The 18,790-nt window shown below is 34.2% G+C and overlaps 6 protein-coding genes across 10 annotated transcripts in view; 3 read left to right on the top strand and 3 right to left on the bottom strand.

Annotated features, from left to right (window-relative positions):
- Positions 1 to 1,951, top strand: part of LOC119634601 (solute carrier family 22 member 3-like) — a 2,226-nt gene extending 275 nt beyond the window's left edge. Inside the window, exons 3-7 of the mRNA XM_038028851.1 lie at positions 15 to 177; positions 546 to 1,055; positions 1,151 to 1,549; positions 1,602 to 1,729; positions 1,797 to 1,951. Of these exons, the coding sequence (XP_037884779.1) occupies positions 15 to 177; positions 546 to 1,055; positions 1,151 to 1,549; positions 1,602 to 1,729; positions 1,797 to 1,951 (1,355 nt within the window). The remainder of the gene's footprint in view (positions 1 to 14; positions 178 to 545; positions 1,056 to 1,150; positions 1,550 to 1,601; positions 1,730 to 1,796) is intronic.
- A 1,033-nt stretch (positions 1,952 to 2,984) lies between these two features.
- On the bottom strand, positions 2,985 to 4,188 carry LOC119635003 (ATP synthase mitochondrial F1 complex assembly factor 1). 2 transcript variants are annotated; one of them, XM_038029495.1, is made up of 4 exons: positions 4,085 to 4,188; positions 3,773 to 4,023; positions 3,389 to 3,719; positions 2,985 to 3,336 (listed from the first exon to the last, which is right to left on the bottom strand). In XM_038029495.1, the coding sequence occupies exons 2-4, from the start codon at positions 4,009 to 4,011 to the stop codon at positions 3,073 to 3,075; spliced, it is 834 nt and encodes a 277-aa protein (XP_037885423.1). In that variant the 5' UTR covers positions 4,012 to 4,023; positions 4,085 to 4,188; the 3' UTR covers positions 2,985 to 3,072. The 2 variants fall into 2 exon arrangements, with proteins under 2 accessions (XP_037885423.1, XP_037885424.1); XM_038029496.1 differs by lacking the exon at positions 4,085 to 4,188 and having other exon boundaries at positions 3,773 to 4,078.
- Positions 4,189 to 4,395: 207 nt separating this feature from the next.
- Positions 4,396 to 5,660, top strand: LOC119635006 (probable prefoldin subunit 5). Its single transcript, XM_038029501.1, has 4 exons — positions 4,396 to 4,517; positions 4,587 to 4,856; positions 4,927 to 5,136; positions 5,469 to 5,660. Exons 2-4 carry the CDS (start codon positions 4,761 to 4,763, stop codon positions 5,646 to 5,648), a joined length of 486 nt encoding a protein of 161 aa, XP_037885429.1. The 5' UTR covers positions 4,396 to 4,517; positions 4,587 to 4,760; the 3' UTR covers positions 5,649 to 5,660.
- Positions 5,661 to 5,689: 29 nt separating this feature from the next.
- LOC119635004 (E3 ubiquitin-protein ligase BRE1A) lies at positions 5,690 to 6,717 on the bottom strand. Its single transcript, XM_038029497.1, has 3 exons — positions 6,448 to 6,717; positions 5,969 to 6,394; positions 5,690 to 5,907 (listed from the first exon to the last, which is right to left on the bottom strand). Exons 1-3 carry the CDS (start codon positions 6,637 to 6,639, stop codon positions 5,839 to 5,841), a joined length of 687 nt encoding a protein of 228 aa, XP_037885425.1. The 5' UTR covers positions 6,640 to 6,717; the 3' UTR covers positions 5,690 to 5,838.
- A 300-nt stretch (positions 6,718 to 7,017) lies between these two features.
- Positions 7,018 to 9,498, bottom strand: LOC119634997 (T-complex protein 1 subunit alpha). Its single transcript, XM_038029483.1, has 7 exons — positions 9,319 to 9,498; positions 8,892 to 9,045; positions 8,744 to 8,831; positions 8,450 to 8,683; positions 7,816 to 8,384; positions 7,579 to 7,759; positions 7,018 to 7,519 (listed from the first exon to the last, which is right to left on the bottom strand). Exons 1-7 carry the CDS (start codon positions 9,389 to 9,391, stop codon positions 7,151 to 7,153), a joined length of 1,668 nt encoding a protein of 555 aa, XP_037885411.1. The 5' UTR covers positions 9,392 to 9,498; the 3' UTR covers positions 7,018 to 7,150.
- Positions 9,499 to 14,360: 4,862 nt separating this feature from the next.
- The window catches only part of LOC119634999 (octopamine receptor beta-1R), a 29,930-nt gene continuing 25,500 nt past the window's right edge, over positions 14,361 to 18,790 (top strand). For all 4 annotated transcript variants that reach the window (XR_005247007.1, XR_005247006.1, XM_038029485.1 and 1 more), the window contains exon 1: positions 14,361 to 14,653. The gene's annotated coding sequence lies outside the window, so the exon portion shown is untranslated. The remainder of the gene's footprint in view (positions 14,654 to 18,790) is intronic.

The raw sequence follows: 18,790 nt of genomic DNA, 5'->3' as shown, positions 1-18,790 counted from the left end.
TGGTTTATTTGCAGGTGTTGTTGTGTCGTTATATTTTTGGGCAGTTTTAGCTGACAGTTACGGCCGCCGCTGGGTTTTATTGGTATCAACATCACTTAGTACCTGTGTTTCATTAACATCCGCGTTAATGCCAACTTTCCCTCTATTCATTGCCATGAGATTTTGTGTTGGCCTTTTGTAAGTGTTTTGATTAAAAAGCAAGAACAGTACGAAGAAATATGATTTTGTGCTTGTAACATTCGAATGTAAATTCCCGGATACCTTATGGAACGAACTTTTATATCGCCCCTCTCAAAGTCACATTCCAAATTGATAGTAACGTAACGTCAATAATTCATAAGCTATCGTAATGTAACTCCGCCTATTTTATTCGCTGAAGACAATGTTGTAGACTGATTTCTGACTATTTACTCCTAGAATTTTTATTCATTACTTTTATTTATTGTGGCTCCTAAAATTGTTATCCTTAATTAACGCGTCAGATAAGCAGGCAAATGTTTGCTAAGCTAACGCATTTTTTCTTCTATTCTTTTGGTGATTTTTAGTATAGCTGGTCCTAGTTTTGCAGCCATCACTTATTTGGCCGAATTCTGCACTTTTTATCACCGTCGTATTACTATCATATATATGGCAATGTTTCAAGGTATTGCTATGGTTTATTGTCCCGTCATGGCGACTCTCTTCATCCACCAAAAATGGACATACGATCTTGGTTTTATTGTGTATAAACCGTGGCGATTTTTAATGCTTCTGAACAGTCTTCCCGGTCTTGTAGGCATTTTCTTGCTAATAGGACTGCCGGAAAGTCCGGAGATTCTCTTATGCACCCAGCGTAAGCAGAAATGCATTAATGTGGTGAAGTGGATATATCGAGTGAACAAGAGGAAAGAGATGGATTGGCAGGTCGAACCAGAAGATCTTAGCTGCCCAGGCTATAGAATTGTTGATAAACAAACTTGTGTGGAATTAATGAATCAAGGCAGGCCACTTTTTAAAAAACCTTATGTAGTACCATTTCTGAGTAGTTGCGTGGTGATGTCCGGCCTATTTTTCCTGTAAGTCTGTCGACTATTTTTTATACTTACATATGACAGAGCCAAGCCTTAACGTCTAATATTTTGTTTTCCGCAATTTTGATTTATATCGTAAGCGGCAATGGCCTAGGTATATGGTTTACTGACTTACGCAATCGTCGCATAGATGAGGATCTCGAATCATACACAATTTGCGCGAATATGCGAAGATTCAAGGAATTCTACAGCGAACTCGATGGCTGCCAGGTAACTCTTAAAAGTTTTCGCGATTCCATGTTCCTGGGTGCGACGTACTTAATAATGTTCAATGGGGTGGCCCTGCTATTGAGAAATGTTTCGCCTAAAATCATTGTAGTTGCTCTTCAAATATTGTGCTTTCTTTTGGGCGGCGTACTACCCTGGATCGCCCATGAAACCGCTACCTCCGTTATTTTTATCATTTTCCTTGCAATACCAAATTGTCTAATAGCTTTAGTTAGCGGTATTGTAATTGAATTCACTTCAGCTGACTTGAGGTATTACCTAATTATATTGTTTTCAAATATATACTATATGTTATTTATATAGAGGTAAAGCTGTATGCTTATGTATTTTAATTGGTCGTTCTGGTATGATCACCGGTACATTTCTTGTGGGGTATGCAATGGATGCGAATTGCGAATTAACGTACACCTTGTTCGGTCTCTATGCATTAGGTAAGTTTTTTTCTTTTATAAATATCCACTGCTTAAAAACACGGGTACGATGATGGTATGTTTACAGGATGTTCTGTTGTAAGTGTTTTGTTACCGGGCAAATGGAAATGCTTTAGATTAATAGCTGATCAGCCGGAATTAAGAGCTCGATCTATGTCAGTGCTAAGAACACGATCGATGGCACGTCCAACGCAAATATATGATACTTTGATTAAAAAATAATGTTGCACGTTATGCTGTTGGTCTCAAGAATACCTAGATTCGAATTTGCAATATTTCGTATAAATTTGTTTTTCCCTTCTATTGTAAATAAACGAAGACCTTTAAGAACGTTTATATGCAAAAACAGACAAAATAGGAAAATATATAAAAAGAATCAATTTGTTTTCAAGAATTGTATATGTTGCGTTATAATTTGTTTTTAAATTTCGTTTAGAGAAGTGTTTCACTCAAATCCAAAAATTTACATTCGAAGCTTTTTTCAAGAAATCTGCTCACAAAAAAAGTGTCTCTAGCAACAATTATTCACTATCGTTTCTTAAATTCTAGATGAGTCGTGACGGTAAGTGACGGTCGGTCGTCGTGAAACGGTGAGCTGTTTTGATTTTGTTTAGTTCTCTGATAGTGCAAATTTCTCTCACTAACAGAATCGAATACAAAACTCTCAACCTCTAGCAGAATCGAATACAAAATTCTCGCTATGACCATGCGTACGTATTTGTTGTAATCTTTATAAGTCTTAGCAAAAAATATTTTATTTCACTTTAGGCATAAACGGGATGACGTGTGTTATTCTTTGCCACTACGTCTTTAATTATATTCACCACCTTATAAGGGGCGATGTAAATAAAACAAATAATATTCAGCTGTTCGTGTCTATCTAACGTGTATTCAAAGTGGACTTATTTCCTATATTTGAATAAAAAAAAAAAATAAATGGTTATCAATATCGATCTTTTTTAGAAATATAACTCAACACAATGGTTGAAGCGGATTAAAAAGTCAAACTTTTGAAAAAAAACTAATTTCTACAATTGCATGCATGGTTGAAGAATGGTTTTTAAACCTGTCAATGATTGCTTTCTATAGTTGCCAAAAAATACCCACTGCACTTATAGTCAAAGTTTAATGTCGGAAAATCGCCTTTTAAGCCTTTTTAAATTTCATTCCACTTAAATGGTCCGCCGAAGACACAAGCGGATAAGTTAAATTACAAAGCATTATTATTTTTATAATTTATTTAGAGCAACACATGAATCCTGGGGCTAAAAGAAAATAAGACAAGACATCGACTCAACATAAATTGATTTCTCATTTTTCACATTTTAATTCTGAGCCACAAGTCACTTAAGCTGTATATTTTCAACTTCTTTAATTAAATCCTTATGTTTGAATTCCCTAGGTTTGTTGGTAAATGTCTCCAATAGACGTTGTTTCCCTTTATCTGTTTTGCAGTAAAACATTTGCAATTGGTTCGCCAAGCATTGAGCTTCCTGGCCGTTCAAAACTTTGCTATCATATTCACCGCGCATTAGTATTATGCCCTTCTCTCTGCACTCTGAATAGTGTGACAGAGTCAAGCATTCGGGCGCATTCTCGTTATGCACCTTGAACATAAGTTCTTTACTAGAAAGCCAAAGTCGTATGTATCCTTCTCACCTGATAAGCCAATAAAGGGGTGAAGTGCACGGCATTACTAGCAAATTGTAACATAATAAATTCAAAGCCTTCACTTCGCGGTAAGGGCAGCAGAAAAATTGGATGCTTCTTGGCTGTTTCCATAAGAGCATCGTAATGTTCAAGTGTTAGTGTGGCCGCTAACACATCTTTAGTTTTATGATATTCCAACCAAATTTTCGAGATTTCATCAGCATTTTTATCTTCAATTAATTCAGTTTTCATAACGTCCGATAATTTTTTATAAGGAATCTGATCGTTAGCTGGAAGGGGTGCGATAGAAGCTTTGGGATTTAACAATTCCGAATATGATCTAGGAAGAACACTTACTAAATTCAATTTGAGGGCAGAAATTAATCCACATACCTGGCTTGGGATTTGCCGCTCTTAATGGGATTAACTACTTTATCCACTTTTTCCAAAAATTCTTGCGGTGATGATTGCTGCAATTTGGATATTTTGTCTGCATATTTGTCGTAGTACGGATTTTTCTCTTTTATTTTTTCTAAAGCTTCTTGGGCACGCATTTGCGCTGACATGCTTATAGATCGGACAATATATTGTTGAGCTAAGAACAAAGATGAAGAGCTTCTGCAGAAAGCCATTCCCCCAAAATGCTACAAATTGTACAATTGTAAGAATTTGTCAAAAATTTGACATGTTATACAATGCAATTACACCAAATCTCCGTAGGACTCAGCTGTTTATTTAAAAGGCCGATATTACATATCCACAAAACAGATATGCATTTCCTCAAGAAATTGATAGCGAATTCTACGTTAAGTCAGTTGATTAAATGAAGAACTGGACAGTATGAATTGCGTGCATGCGAGAGTAAGTGTATAAAAATTTATATTGTGCACCGTGCAATCAAACTTCAAAATATAAATTGTTTGTATGCGTTCATATATAACTGAACGTGTAGCTTCTGCTGTATTACTGCAGCGCAGTCATGCGAGTAAATGGGAAAATTTTAGTGTTGCAACATGCATTTGTATTGCAAAGCAAAGCAACGACGTTTGTGGAAACAAATACAAGTGAACTCTGAGGCGCTATGTTCATATTCCTTGCGTACGTGAAATGTGGGTGTTCATCTTATATTTAAAACTTGGTAAACGATTATGTGGTAACGTCCTACGTATTGTCAATAATATAACATATTGCCAATAATATTTTGTAGAATTTCGAAATTATAAATTTTCTTTTGTGGACTGTAGACTTATGGCATGTTGGCAACCATTTTCGTCGTTCTCGAGAATTTTCTTAAATCAAATAAATTGTTAACTCTTTTGAGTAAAAATAAAGAACACATTGACTAAGATTTTTTAAATATTTTAAAAAGTTATAATAGAATATGTCAGGTACAGAGGCAGGTGATAAACGTGAACAAATTAACTTGGCTGCGCTGAGTGTTGAACAATTAGTTCAAATTAAACAAGAATTTGAGCAGGTGAGTGAGAAGTTATTTATTTATAAAATGTACATGCAGGCATATATATATATAATATTTATTTTAACAGGACATAAGTAATATACAAGATTCCTTGCAAACATTATACAATTGTAAAGCAAAATATGCTCTATCAAAAGAAGCACTGGAATCTTTTCATCCCGATTGGAAAGATCATCAAATTTTAGTACCATTAACCAGCAGTATGTATATTCCCGGCCGTATTAAGGATTTAGATAATTTTATACTGGATGTTGGTACGGGTTATTACGTAGAAAAGGTAAGAAATGGTTAAAATGATGTAGCGATTTATATTAATTTATAATATAGTTGATATCACATAAAGCAAAAAAATTCGAAAAAATTTATGAAAACGATGATTCTTTTAAGGTAAGCAGACTTTTTGGTCGTGTTCAAATCGATTAGCCAACTGTAATCAAGTGAATTATGGCAGCCTGTTTGGTTTAAAAATGTTCTAACATTTGATAGAAATTGGAAGAAAATACTGTGATCTTATTTTTATATAGAAGCAAACGGCTTGTTAGGACATCCACGTTTTTAATTATATATAAATATGCTAAGACAAGTCACGCTACATTTATCTCTTTCCAGAATTTAGAAAGCTCCAAGGATTACTTTAAACGACGTATTGAATATGTACAGGAACAAATTGAAAATATTGAAAAGATACAAATACAGAAAAGCCGTTTCCTAAGTGCTGTTAACGGTGTAATAGAAATAAAACAAATGGCCGCGCTTAAGCAAATGCAACAACAACAACAAGCGGCTTAGATAATACAAAACAAAAAATTATTTAAACGTAATGAACACGCAGACCAAGTATAATTTTCAATAAAAAAAAGAAAATTAAATGATTTAAAGACTTTCAATCTAAACATTTTTAAGTGAATGGTAAGTATAATGTCTAATATTAGTTAATTTGTCAAAATTTCGAAAATTATTTGCATTTCCCGATGATCAACTACTCTTTGAGTTTCTCCACTGTTTCGGTTAAAACTTTGATCTTCTGCTCATAAGCTTCCTTTAAATCCTATGAAACAATAAAGATCAGCTTTGAATATCATTTTGTTTGTTTTCGTAATCTTGTCTACCTTAAATATTTTAGACTGCAGGTCATATTCAGTTTTTAATTTTTCGTAGACGCTCTTAGAAATCGCTAATTTTTTTTCTGTTAGAGCACATTTATCTTGTTCGGCCTTAATCCATGCTTGCGACTGCTCCAATCTAGTTTGCATATGTTCGCATTCAGCAGTTTTTAAATTTAGCATGTCTTTAGTCACATGAGCTACATCTTTGACTGCCTCAATTTGCGTTTTTAAAGTAGCTATATGCTGCTCTTGTTGTTTGTTGACTTTGGTCTTTTCAAACAACAATGTCTTAGCTTTTAGCAATAATTCCTCTTGATCTTGTTTTGTTTTGGGTGCGTCGGTTCCGCCTCCCAACATAACTGATTGTTTCAGCGACTGCTCCAGCTGAAGTACTTTTCTTTTCAGTTTCTCATTTTCCACTAAATTTTCCTATTGGTGCCAAAATAAGTGCTTATTAATACTTAAATTTTTGCTGGACTAACCTCTAATTCTTTACGTAGAGCACCTAAACGTTTACGTGACTCCTCAATTATGGCCTGCTTTTCGCTTTCCAAAGCAAACACCATATCTAAAAGTTCATTGTTTTCCCTTTCTGCTGCTCCTTCCGCAGTAGAGTCTTCCTCTTTATGAATATTACTAACTGAATCTGCATTAATTTCGCTACTTTCTGCCATAATTTCAATCCGATATTGTTTTTAATAGAAATATGCGATTTTCTAATTATCAACACTTTTGTTCACACAATAATGCTTGTATATCTAACCTTTTCTTCTCGAAGTAGTTTCGACAGCAAGATTCTATTTTTAGGACATTTATTCTCTGCTGTAGCTAAATTTCTTCAAGGGAGAGAGTTTGCTTTTATAAAATCATGAAAGAGATACCCTATCACCCCATCCAATCATGTAAATATATTTAAACTTTTCAAACCAATATTGACATTTTAATCTATTTTCATCTTTTATCCATGGTTTACTTTTCGTTGATTTATGACTCTATGTAAAAAAAACATTTGATCACCTGTGACCGATTTTACTGCATTTAAAACTCGTTCACCCGAGAAAATATTTTAAGTTTATTTAATTTATAAAAAATGCTGTTCGCTTATACCAAATCATACTTAGTTTATTATTGATAAGCGAACGAATGAAATGTTTACTTTTTTAACAAACTTGTAAATATATTTCTTTATAGTTCCCCAGCGGCGCAAGCATCTGCATACGATTTTCCTGCCTTTTCTTCTGGATTCAGTTTGACCATATCATCAATACGCAATATGGTAATAGCAGCTTCAGTAGCAAATTTCAATGACTTAATCTTTGACATGGCTGGCTCCAAGACCCCGGCCTTTTTGTTGTCGCGTACAACGCCCTCAATTAAATCCAATCCTGTCCACTTAAAATGAGCGTGTTCTGCTTTTGTTTGGCTAGAATTGTGATAAGCCCTCAGTTTGGCTACTAAATCCGTAGCGTCTTTGGCTGCATTAACAGCCAAAGTTTTCGGTATAACTAATAGAGATTTGGCGAATTCGGCAATAGCTAGCTGCTCACGAGAACTCTGAGACGCAAAACAATCTATGTATAAAACAATTTTTTTAGACAATTTTTTTAGGTTACCAATGAAGTAGCAAAGTTTTCCAAATAAATTGATAAGGCAGCTTCGACGCAACCACCTCCTGCTACCACTTTCTTACTTTCCAAGACCCGCTTAACTACACACAGTGAATCATGTATGGATCTTTCCATTTCATCGCAATAGAAATCATTTGGGCCTCTTAAAATAATGGACGCTGCAGCTCTGGGAAGAATAACATGTTTATTTGCCGTAAGCGTTTTTACAAATCGCTAACCCACCTTGCCTTCGTGCCCTTAATCAAAATGAGTTCATCGTCGCAAACACACTCTTGGCATACCTCTGCTGCCTCACCTACCATTGAAGGCTCAAAACTTTCTTCACCTTCCATATTAGTAAGTGAAGTGACGAACGCTGCTCCTGTAGCCTTGGCTATAATTTTCAAGTCGCTTTTCTTAACACGACGGACAGCCATAGCTCCGGATTCGACAAAATACTTCATACAAAGATCGTCAATACCACCGCTACATAAAACCACATTAACACCTGTATTCAAAATCTTATTAATGCGTTCCTTAGTTATATCCAATTCACGCGCACGTATTCCTTCCAATTTATTGGGATCGTTAATTAATACTTGAACACCCATCTTCATTTTGGTTTTTTGCAGAGAAAAATCTAAGCAAGCTATTTTGGCATTGACCATTTTTTTGGTCATTTGCTGAGAAGCTAAAGTACAGTTTAGGGCGTAGCCTGGTATTAGAACAGATTCGCGTGCAGATTTTCCATGGGCCTTTAATACGTTGACCGCTTTAATTGAATAAGCAGGATTACCCTTGGCGTCGGTAATCTAACGAAACAACAAATACCAGAGATTTTCAATGTATGTTTACCTTTTTTCCCCTAAAAACTAACCTTAACAGCCTGAGCTGCATCGACCGTCATAGCCGCAAAATAGTCAGCGTCTGCTCCTATAATTTTGGAACTCATCGAAGTTTTGGCGATATTAATTAAGGAATCGCGACCTAACTCGTCAACTGGTGCGGTTAGATGTTCGGAAATGTATTTACAAGCTTCTTTGCAAGCCAAACGGTAACCGGATATAATCGAAGTTGGATGTATTTTCTGTTTAACTAATTCGTCTGCATTCTACAAAGAATAATCAAGACTACTAAAGAGTCCTTAGAAAAACCAATTGAAATTGTAAACCTTAAGCAGTTCAGCAGCTAATATTACTACCGAAGTTGTACCATCGCCTACTTCTTCGTCTTGTAATTGAGCCAACTCCACTAAGACTCTACATATTAAAAATTATATGTTTTATATAGAGATCCAAATTGATATAAATGACACGTACTTAGCTGCAGGATGCTCAACTTCTAATAATTTTAGAATAGTAGCGCCATCGTTGGTTACGGTAACATCACCAATATCATCAACCAACATTTTATCTAAACCCACCGGACCGAGGGAACTTTTAACTATGTTAGCAATTGAACTGGCCGCCATTACTACAACAATTCGAAACAACGAAAGATTTATGTTTAAAGAATTAAGGCGTACTCATTCGCACATCAAGCAATCGAAAACATAACCTCATTTAATTATGCCTTATATTACGTTAAATAATTTTTGGAAGGATTGCTTCCAAATGGATCACTACAATAAATGTCATATTAAAGCTTTTAGATTTCACGTTGCTTTAATAATTTTGCCGGTTTAGTCATCAAACTACTGAAGGTAGATAAACATGGCATCTGTTTGCTAAAACACATTCCCCTTACCATTTTGGGTGCGAACCGAAGCTCCAGAATGCCTAGTGCCAGCAATCGAGAGAGGACTTGCAATTGACGACATGTTGTTTATAATAATACTTTCAAATTTTTATATAAAATTCACAAATTCTCGCGACTCTACTGCTTTTGTTAACTTTCTGGAATAATGTGGTTTGTCATGTGAAAAACATGTACATTGGCTTCACTGCAACTGTGTGTGCAGTCAAGTGAGGGTTCTAATAAAATCTGAACTAATAAAACTAGTCCAACACTCTTTACTAAAACAGTGATGTTAACATGTTTATTTACGGTATTTGTGGAACTCGGAAGGTTGTGGAATTCGGAAGGTTGTGAAACTCGGGAGGTTTATATAAACCGCTGTGATAAAAGCATCCTCAAAGTAAGCAGCCTGACAAAACGCCTCGTTTTCATTTGTAGTAAATACTTGAACCTAAATTGGCGTTAATATTCAGAGCAACAAATGCTATGAATTCAATGAAAGATGTCACGATTTTCGCTCTTTTGAAAAACCAGTTTTTATCACAGCAACCTTGTTAAAAATCTTAAATTTCTTTTCTTTCTGAAAACATATTGTGAAATATCTAGCCTGAAAATAAGATTTTTAATATGAATAAATATTGCCAAAAAGTACAAAGACATATTCTCAACTATAAAGAAATTAATAAAAAGCTATATAACACTCATTAATGCACACTCGTGAGAATACCTCACGTAGAACAATTATAAAAATATCGGTTTCCGGAAGTATTTACGTATATTTGTAGATGATATATATTAACTTCTCCAATTTCGCTTTTAGATAAATTTCCTTTAATGCCAACCTATTTTAAACCCATCAGTTCTTGAAAAAGATATCCTCAGGAAACTCTATTATTGTATATAATGATTTTAGGAGATAATCATGTAATCAGGCGACAATCACCAGTAAAATTTATTCATGTAAGCAAATTTGCTGGTGATTGTCGACAAATGTGCTCGCTATGTTATGTCAAATCTGGCGACAGTAAAATTGCTGCCCTTGAGAAAAAATTTGTATTAACATTGCGCATAAGCCAAGAAAAGTTGTCAAAAATCTCTTTTAAAGTTGCGTCATTAGGAAAACAGGTGTAAAAGTAAAATATAAAAAGCAATTAGAAGAGGAATGATTTTTCATGTTGAATATTAAAATTTATGCGCAATAAATGGAGGAATGTTAACTAATGTGTACATTTGTAGTATACCGTAACTTCCTTTTACAGTCGTTTATTGGAGAGAGGAACAAGGACAACCGCGATGCACAAAAAAGAGCACGCTTTTCAAAGCCATTTATGTATTAGCAACTTATTTTTATTTACACAAGTATATCCATTTCACATGGCGAAAATCATGGCTGTCAATTTCAAATTTTCCAAGATTCGCATTTGCGGAAGCACGTCGGTGAGAGAGCTTACCTGGAAAACCATTGGATTGGGCATGATAATAATGCGTGGCGGCTCAGTAAATGATAAAAAAATTAAAGAGCCAAAAAATTCTTCATATTTTCAATTTTTTTTTAGGTGATAGTGGATACCACTAGAGCCTTGGCCAATGACAACTTCGGCGGAACCCCTAAAAAAATACAACAAAGACCATAGTAAGGCGTGAATGATTGTGGAAAGTCGCATTGGTGTGCATAAAGATTAGTATTGCGATATTTAGTATTTCGTAAATATATCCATAGTTTTTGGACATATCTCTGCGCCGCTGGCGTATCCTGCAGGAGGAGCGCAAGAGTTGCTGCAGTACAAAGAACCTGGGAAGAGTCGCAAACGTGTGTGCAAAGCTGCGCAATATTTGCGTCCACTACAAAGTGGAGGGAGGTCGATCATATGTATATTTTAGCCCACCAGGCGAGCTATGATGGTGTTAGCGTTTGTGTGGAATTAAGGCAGTTAGGAGAGGAAGTTATAATGCACTGCAATGGAAATTTTGATGGGAAATATATACTGGAAAGTTGGTGACTATGATACACCATTGGCCTCTTGACGATAATCAATTATCTCCCCAGAAAAAAAAAAACCGAACAGAGAAAATCGCCTGATCATCCCCAAGTGCATCACAGCATAATATCCGAGCTAGAAGTGCATCGGGATGCTGTTACGAAAATCAACTTGTTAAAAAGTGAAAGGAAGTGAAAACTGTCCGTTTTTGCGAATTGGGATTTTCTAAAATTTTGAGAAAGAGAGCATATACAAGCGAATTAGGTACAGGGGATTATCAAAAACTTGCGATAACGAATGAAAGGAGAAAATCAAAATGAAGAGTTATCACAATAGCATTGTGAAGACGAGAACTTTTGATTTCTATTGAACCATATATAGCGTAACGTTGCTAATGACAGGACAACCTTGCGTTTATTTTTATTTTAAATTTATTGCACGTTTGCTTTGTACCGTACAACCTATAGCGAATAAACCTTTCCTTTTTTACTTACAATTTTATAGGAAAGAAATAAAAAAAGTATGTGAAGGGCTAAATGAAAGCCTGAGAAATTGTTTTTGTTAAACGTACCGCACATTACAAAGCGTAAATAAAATTTGTAAGAGAAACATTGAGAACTGCGTTAGTTTTGTTTTCGAAAGAGAAATAAATTCGGAAAACCACAAAAAAGAGAAATGCTTTGCGGACCTTAAGGGTTTTAAGGGCTAAACACATGCATACATATGCAACGGAAATGCCAAAACATGAGAATGATTTTAAGCGCTTACGTCCAGTTGAACACGTAGCTGGCATATATCGCTGCATTGGCATTGGCACGCAAAACAATCTCAAAAAAATCAAGCAATAACGTATAATATACGCTAACTAAGTAAGCTCTACTACAGCAGACATATTCCTGATATCAAAGCTGATTGCTAATTTTTTTTTCACGGTGAACAAGTTGTTGCCGTTGCCGAGAAGTGAAGGAATTCCTTGTTCAATAATATCTGGGGTATGTATGCTAACAAGTGACGTTTTGCGTTGTTTGTTGTGAGTGTTTGCTAAATGTCCACATATGCGAACATAAAATATACCCATCATATAGTTCACTTAAAGCACACACACTGTCTCATAGATGAAATGGTTAAATTTTGTTGTTTACCTTTTTTTGTATTTACTATCAATGTTCCTGTAATTGAACACAAAAGCCTCTTTGCTTCAATCAACGACGGTCGTTCATTGTCATTGTTTAATCACGTTGTCTACGCTTGTAGGTATGTGAAGACCTATGTTATTTGTGGTTACAGGTGATTTCCGTCAATATTCCAGAAAAAGGATGAAAAGAAATTGAATTATTGTAATGAGAAAAAAAAAGCAACGTAATGGGTACGGGTGCATGAAAAACACAATAAGTAGAGAGGACAACAGACTTCAACTACATTACATTAGTGTGACCCTTGGAAATTGAAAGGAATAATCGAATCCTGATTCTTGCTTTCTACAACTTACAAAGTTTTCTTGTTAATATATTTAATTAGGTGGATGGTTTGCTCTGTGCTTACAAAGCGTGTGTTACAGAGTATATGTAAGTTGCTAGCGTGCATGCACATATGTGTACATATATATATGTATATATATTTATATATATATACATGTATATATTATATATTTTTTTCTCTTCGTTTGTAAGAATTTTATTCGTTATTTAACTCCATCGTGACACTTTTCATTTGAAAAATGTAGAAATTTATGTAAAAGAAATGTGGCATGGAATAAAAATATTTTTACATTTTGGTATTTTTAAAAACTATATTGATCGAGACAAAGTAAAAAATCTACATTGTTCTTAAAAAAGGCAATCCTCAGGTTACGGTTGTCAAATATTATTATTTTCGAAACAAGAAGAATTCGAATGCTTAGGTAAAATGATGAGGTCCCTGGGCGAGCTGACGCATATTTTGAGGGTGGCAAATCGTTCTGTAAAAATGGAATCGAAATGTTATAGAAGCGTTGCTCTGATTGTATTTCTTATGCTAGAATACAGTCGAACTTTGCATCAAGTAGAGAACTTATAAGTTTAGTTTATGGTTTGTTGACCGATGTATTAACTTCCCAGAATAATTTTTAATTAGCCGAGCAGCTGATTAGGTCAAGTGCGGTAATTGTAGTGGGTGCTCGGTCGGTAAAGGCTTACCGCTTTGGCACGCAACCATTATCGTCCTCCCTATCTCTTTATCTTTCTCCATCTTTTCGGACCGTCACACGTGTAACACGAATAGGAGACATGCCCTGAGTGATTGCTCATACACCAAGAAAATAGCGAATAAAGTCAAATGTTGTAATAAAGAGGCGAGATATGTAACACAGTGAGCTGTCATTGTACGTTTATTAGGAAACAAAGGTATGTTAAGATACGTAGGAATGTTATTCACGTTCTTAAATTAAGTAAACGAACAGAATCCACGGAATAGAGCGGTTGAAAAAGTTAGGAAAGTAAAACCAGATGAATCTAGCAAGCAATGTCTACTACTACGGACTTGCTAAAAAATGTACACACACAAAAATCTCCTTCAAAAACACACACTTCGAATGTATGTTCTGTGATGAGTAAACGTGTGTCATATGATTTCTTTCAAGAGAGCTAAAAACAATTTAACAACTCTTTGAATGCTTTTGCATAGTTCTCTTATAAAGGGAAATGTCCGAATGATTTCGTGAAAGTTCGTTGTAACGCGAAAGGATGAGCAACAATGAAAAACGCAGTAAAGGAAAAAAAGTTGAGTAACGAGTACTGATGGTACTTAGTGAAATTTTTTACTTCTTCATAGAGATAAGCATTCATTCATCAGTTTACATAGGAGTTAATCGGTCACATGTCGCTCGCTATCAAAAAGTTATAACCTAACGAAATACACGTGATACGTACGTACGTAAAAAATTTTAATGAAACTGAACGGCGTTAGCGAAAGTAGAATTTCTTGGCAATGTGTACGGATTTTGAGAATAAAAATGAATAATTAACGCGAGAATAAAATAACAGCAAAAATGTTGCCTATCTACAGTTGCTTATTAAAAACAAAAATGTGAAGTGTGCTAAGAAGCTGATTACACGAGTAAATTGTATTCAAATTTAAAGATTCTTTATTTATTTTTTTCTTTTTAATATAAATAAAGGCATTTCGTTGCTTTGCAGTTTCTTGCTCTATACATATAAATCTAAAATTGAAAATCAAGACAATTGCGTTATATTTGTAAAACTTTTCTGTTAATTGGAAAAAACTTGTCCTAATACACGTTATTGCGGATCGAAAGTATATTTCATTTCAGCTGCTTTGTCTGACCTCTTTTGGATTATTCAACTGTCACAATTTAGCCGCACGAATAAGTAAGTAGTTTCAAACTGATTCAACTCTGATTACTCTCTACTTTCCTGATTGTGGGCAATCGAACGAGTGATTACAAAAAGCTTTACCATTAGGAACTAAGAGGAATGGCGAAAAAATAAATATTCGGATAATATTCGAAATTGTTAATATCCACTATCAGCTGCAGTTTCTATTTACTTGTATACAAATAAAAATATTTCGGTGTTGGAACAAATCACATATGATAGATAGAACGCAGTTGATAGAGTATAGCATCCTATTAGCTAATTATCTACATTAACATCTACACGTGAATGGAGCACGTGGTCACGTGGTGATATGGTCTCGACATATTTTTCTAATCGAGCGCTTGTTTTATGTGATATGTTCCTCTTTAGTACTACGAGAAAACAGATAAAGAAAATGTTCCTTTTGGACTTTTCTAATATTAGAGTAAAGTTAAACTTGCAGGTGAAACCGCTTTTTTTCCATTTTCATTGAAGTCATTCTCGGTCCTTTAAAAGTTCATTATGCGGGCAGTATTTTTAAGGTCAAAATATTGTCTTTTGTTTCTTGCTTTTTGTTTGTTGCAAGTGATTGAATACACACATGATAATCCGCATATAACTACATTGTTTATCAGCTCATTGAAAAATGCTCTTCTCAATTTAATGTTTTTCTAAGTAAATTATTGGTTTAATATGAGAGAGATATTTTTGCTACGCTATATCTATTTGCGACCCTTTGGCGAATATATGAATTTAATATAATTTGATTTCGTTGCAATATTAATTGGGGTAATTTGATATCTTTCCAACCTGTGCTCATGTTTTTTGTAAATATGTTTTCATGTGAAATAGGCATACACCACCGTCCCACCACAAACTACTTCAGCATATTTAAAGCTAAAGGCTTAGAGATGTAAGCAATTTTGAGAACTACCTTTTCTCAGAAAACACAAAGAAGTGAAAATATATATAAATTGTGAGATAACCATAACCTCCTATATGGTCAATATATAATTATATCACTTTATATGTCGACATTGATGTGTGCCAATATATTGATTAGCCACAATTACATATATGTAGCCGCATCATCTTTTAAAATGTAATAATGTGCAACGATTCTGATAAAACTTATGTTAGATAGAATTTTCATATTGTTAGGGATAATTCAATTTTTAATGATGACTTGCATTCGCACTTGTTCTAATATTTCATGAACATGTCTTAAAAATTTTAGTTGCATGCAGAAAAGAGGATCGGTGTAGCTCAAAGGAATCTCGCCCTATCTCTTTATTTCTTTCGTTTGGTTGAATTTTTCATTGCTTACTTATTGCCTTACTCTACGTTTGTGTTTGTTTCATCGGAGCGGTTGTAAGAAAATTCAATGAGTAAGATAGGGTGCGATTCATTTTTAAGTGATCATAATAATCGCGAGCAATTTCACAATCAATCAATGCAAGCCCTGATAACTGGAGTATTCGCTAACAAGTAGGAACGACCCGTTGCTCTTTTTTTTTTTGGTTTTATGGGACTTTAGCGGTATACGCATGATTTTTTATACGTAACAGATGGATTAGATAACAGATAGATGAAAAGCTCGTAATATTATGCGGAGAGTACATATTTCTATAGTTTCCTTAAGGAAACCTTAAGACATATTTCAAAAAAGTCATTAATAGTTTATTGGTTAACTCACAAAAAATTTTTTACGACTTAACAATCAACTTTTCATGTTCTGGTGGTATCTGTTGAGACGTTAATCCAGTTCTTACTATAACTTCTTCCTACTTGTAATACGCACATTGCGCATTGAAATATTCCTTGCAAAACTAGATAAGTTACTATTACGTTCGTTTATATAGAATCTTAAGTAAAACACTTGTCAATTCATCTATCGTAATTATCGTGCCTTAGCGTATACTGAAACGTCACTAATGTTAGGGAACTTATTTTGTTCTTGGTATCACGTGTATAGGCGCGATCGAATTTGTGAAAGCGTCCTGGGAAGTGTCCCCATTGCTGCCAACAGAACAATGCCACCCCTTTTAGTCCTGCCATATACGAATTCTGATGTCAAATTTGTTGCTTTTCGATTAATTAAGGATAGGTAAAATTTATCTCTATGTATTAATTATTATTGATTGTATTTTAGTATTGGAAAACGACAGACGACGTAGGTTGCCGTGCTATCATCTCAGATAGTTTAACAACTATCAACAATATACGAGATGAATTATATCTATAATTTAGATGACAAAGTTCTCTATCTTGCATTGTCAGGCTTTAGGAATTTAGGAAAAAGATCTGGTTAGCAGCATAAAGGTTCAAATTTATCGAACCAGAGATATACGCGCCCATGTATACGGTACATTATGTAGGTTTAATCAGACGCCGTAAAGCGACGCGTTAACAATGATATATGTCAAATAATATCTGAGATAAGCAAACTAAGCCGGGTTTCATAATTTCCTTTGACTGCTTTCGCAATCATAAAACTGAGCAATTTGTTGCAATTATTTCAGGACAAATACGAATATGAATATTTTAATATTTTTTAATATCCACGCATCCATATATCTCTGTATTATAATGCAAACATTTTATGCATACTTAAAAAGCAATTTATAACAGATCAACTATAGATAGATATAAGTGATATGCAATATGTTTAATGCATAAGCATTTATTGTGGGAAAGAACTAATATATTTGATGTTGGCTCGATTTCATGCGCGCTTCACACATCCTTTCATATTAAATTCCCGGCTTATGCCATTTATGATAAATGACGAATAAATAAAAATAAAAGGTTGTTTATGAAAAAGGTTAAAAATACTTATTATTTTCTATTCCTTTTTTCTAAATGCTTCCACAAGAGTATTTGCCGTTACTTAAATCAACGCTCTCTCGTGTTCTAATGTACTTCAAAATGTCGGACATACTAGCGAGCTTTGTTGACAAGAAAAGCCTAAAGGACCGTTTAATGAGCTTATGTTATATCCATTGTATCTACGAGCAAATAATTTAGTTACATTTTGTTTTTAATATTTACACTTTAATTTTTCATAGATATTTTTGGATCTGCGAGCGCCTTTCTTTCTGTTCTGGTTCTTTTAATGTTCAATAATTTATTGATATCCTGCAGACAACTTGCAGTCACTGCCATTTTTCCTTTCAAATACGAAAGTATTTCTTTTTCTCAAGTTCGTACACATTTGTGCGCTCTCGACGTATGTGCAGATATGCTTTCATTTCATGGAAATTTACTGATTTACTTTTTTATCCGTAGCTATTTCTCTATTACGCTTACGCAAGACAATCATTTTCTTATTATATAAATAGATATGAGATGATTCTGTTTGAATGTATAAATCAAGCTGAAGTCGATTCTCGTATTCATTATAAGCTTTGTTTGCTATTAGCGTGTCGTAGAAAATATTTTAGGTATATATATATATAGTTGTTGCTCCGATGTGACTGATGTCATAATTTAAATTTTGTTTCATATCAATCTAAAAGACAAAAAAATTGCAAACGTCAACTCTTAGTCCTTACTCGTCATGTAACTTTTTCGTATTATTCGGGCAGGAGCATGCACATGTGTGAAGTGTATAAAAAAAATATAACTCAATGAAAATAATTTTAAAAAAGCAACTGTAAAGAATCGATTTTGATGTTTGGGTGAATTTAATAAACATCACATTGAGCATAAACTAATTTAAGACATTTTTCAATATTATTAAATAAATTCTCTCATTTAAAAAAGCATAAAGTTTGGGCAAAAGTACAACGGCAGTGTTGGCTTGTGTAGGTTACTACATAAAGAATGTTTATGCAACTTATTACAAATTATCTTTCTTTATGCTTTGTAAATTCCGGAGTGGCACATGTAGCCGTCTTTTTCCCTATATTTACAAAAATGTATAAAAATAGTAATAAGTCTGCTATGACTTAACAATTTTCTCCTTATTAGTATCTCAACAAGCTCTTAGTCATTACATTATAAAAGTTGCCTCAGACCTCAAGTCTCCGTGTCAAGTCTCAGAATTCTGTCTTAAGCCAGCTGTCACTAAGCTAGCGATAGTTACACCATATTTTTATGCCAAACTTATAAGAACATGCAACGAAAACAATGCAGCATTTACTATAA

Source organism: Glossina fuscipes, unplaced genomic scaffold (genome assembly GCF_014805625.2).
Source record: "Glossina fuscipes isolate IAEA_lab_2018 unplaced genomic scaffold, Yale_Gfus_2 3, whole genome shotgun sequence".
NCBI lineage: Eukaryota > Metazoa > Arthropoda > Insecta > Diptera > Glossinidae > Glossina > Glossina fuscipes.
The sequence above is the reverse complement of the archived record's forward strand: the minus strand, read 5'-3'. Positions and strand labels throughout refer to the sequence as shown.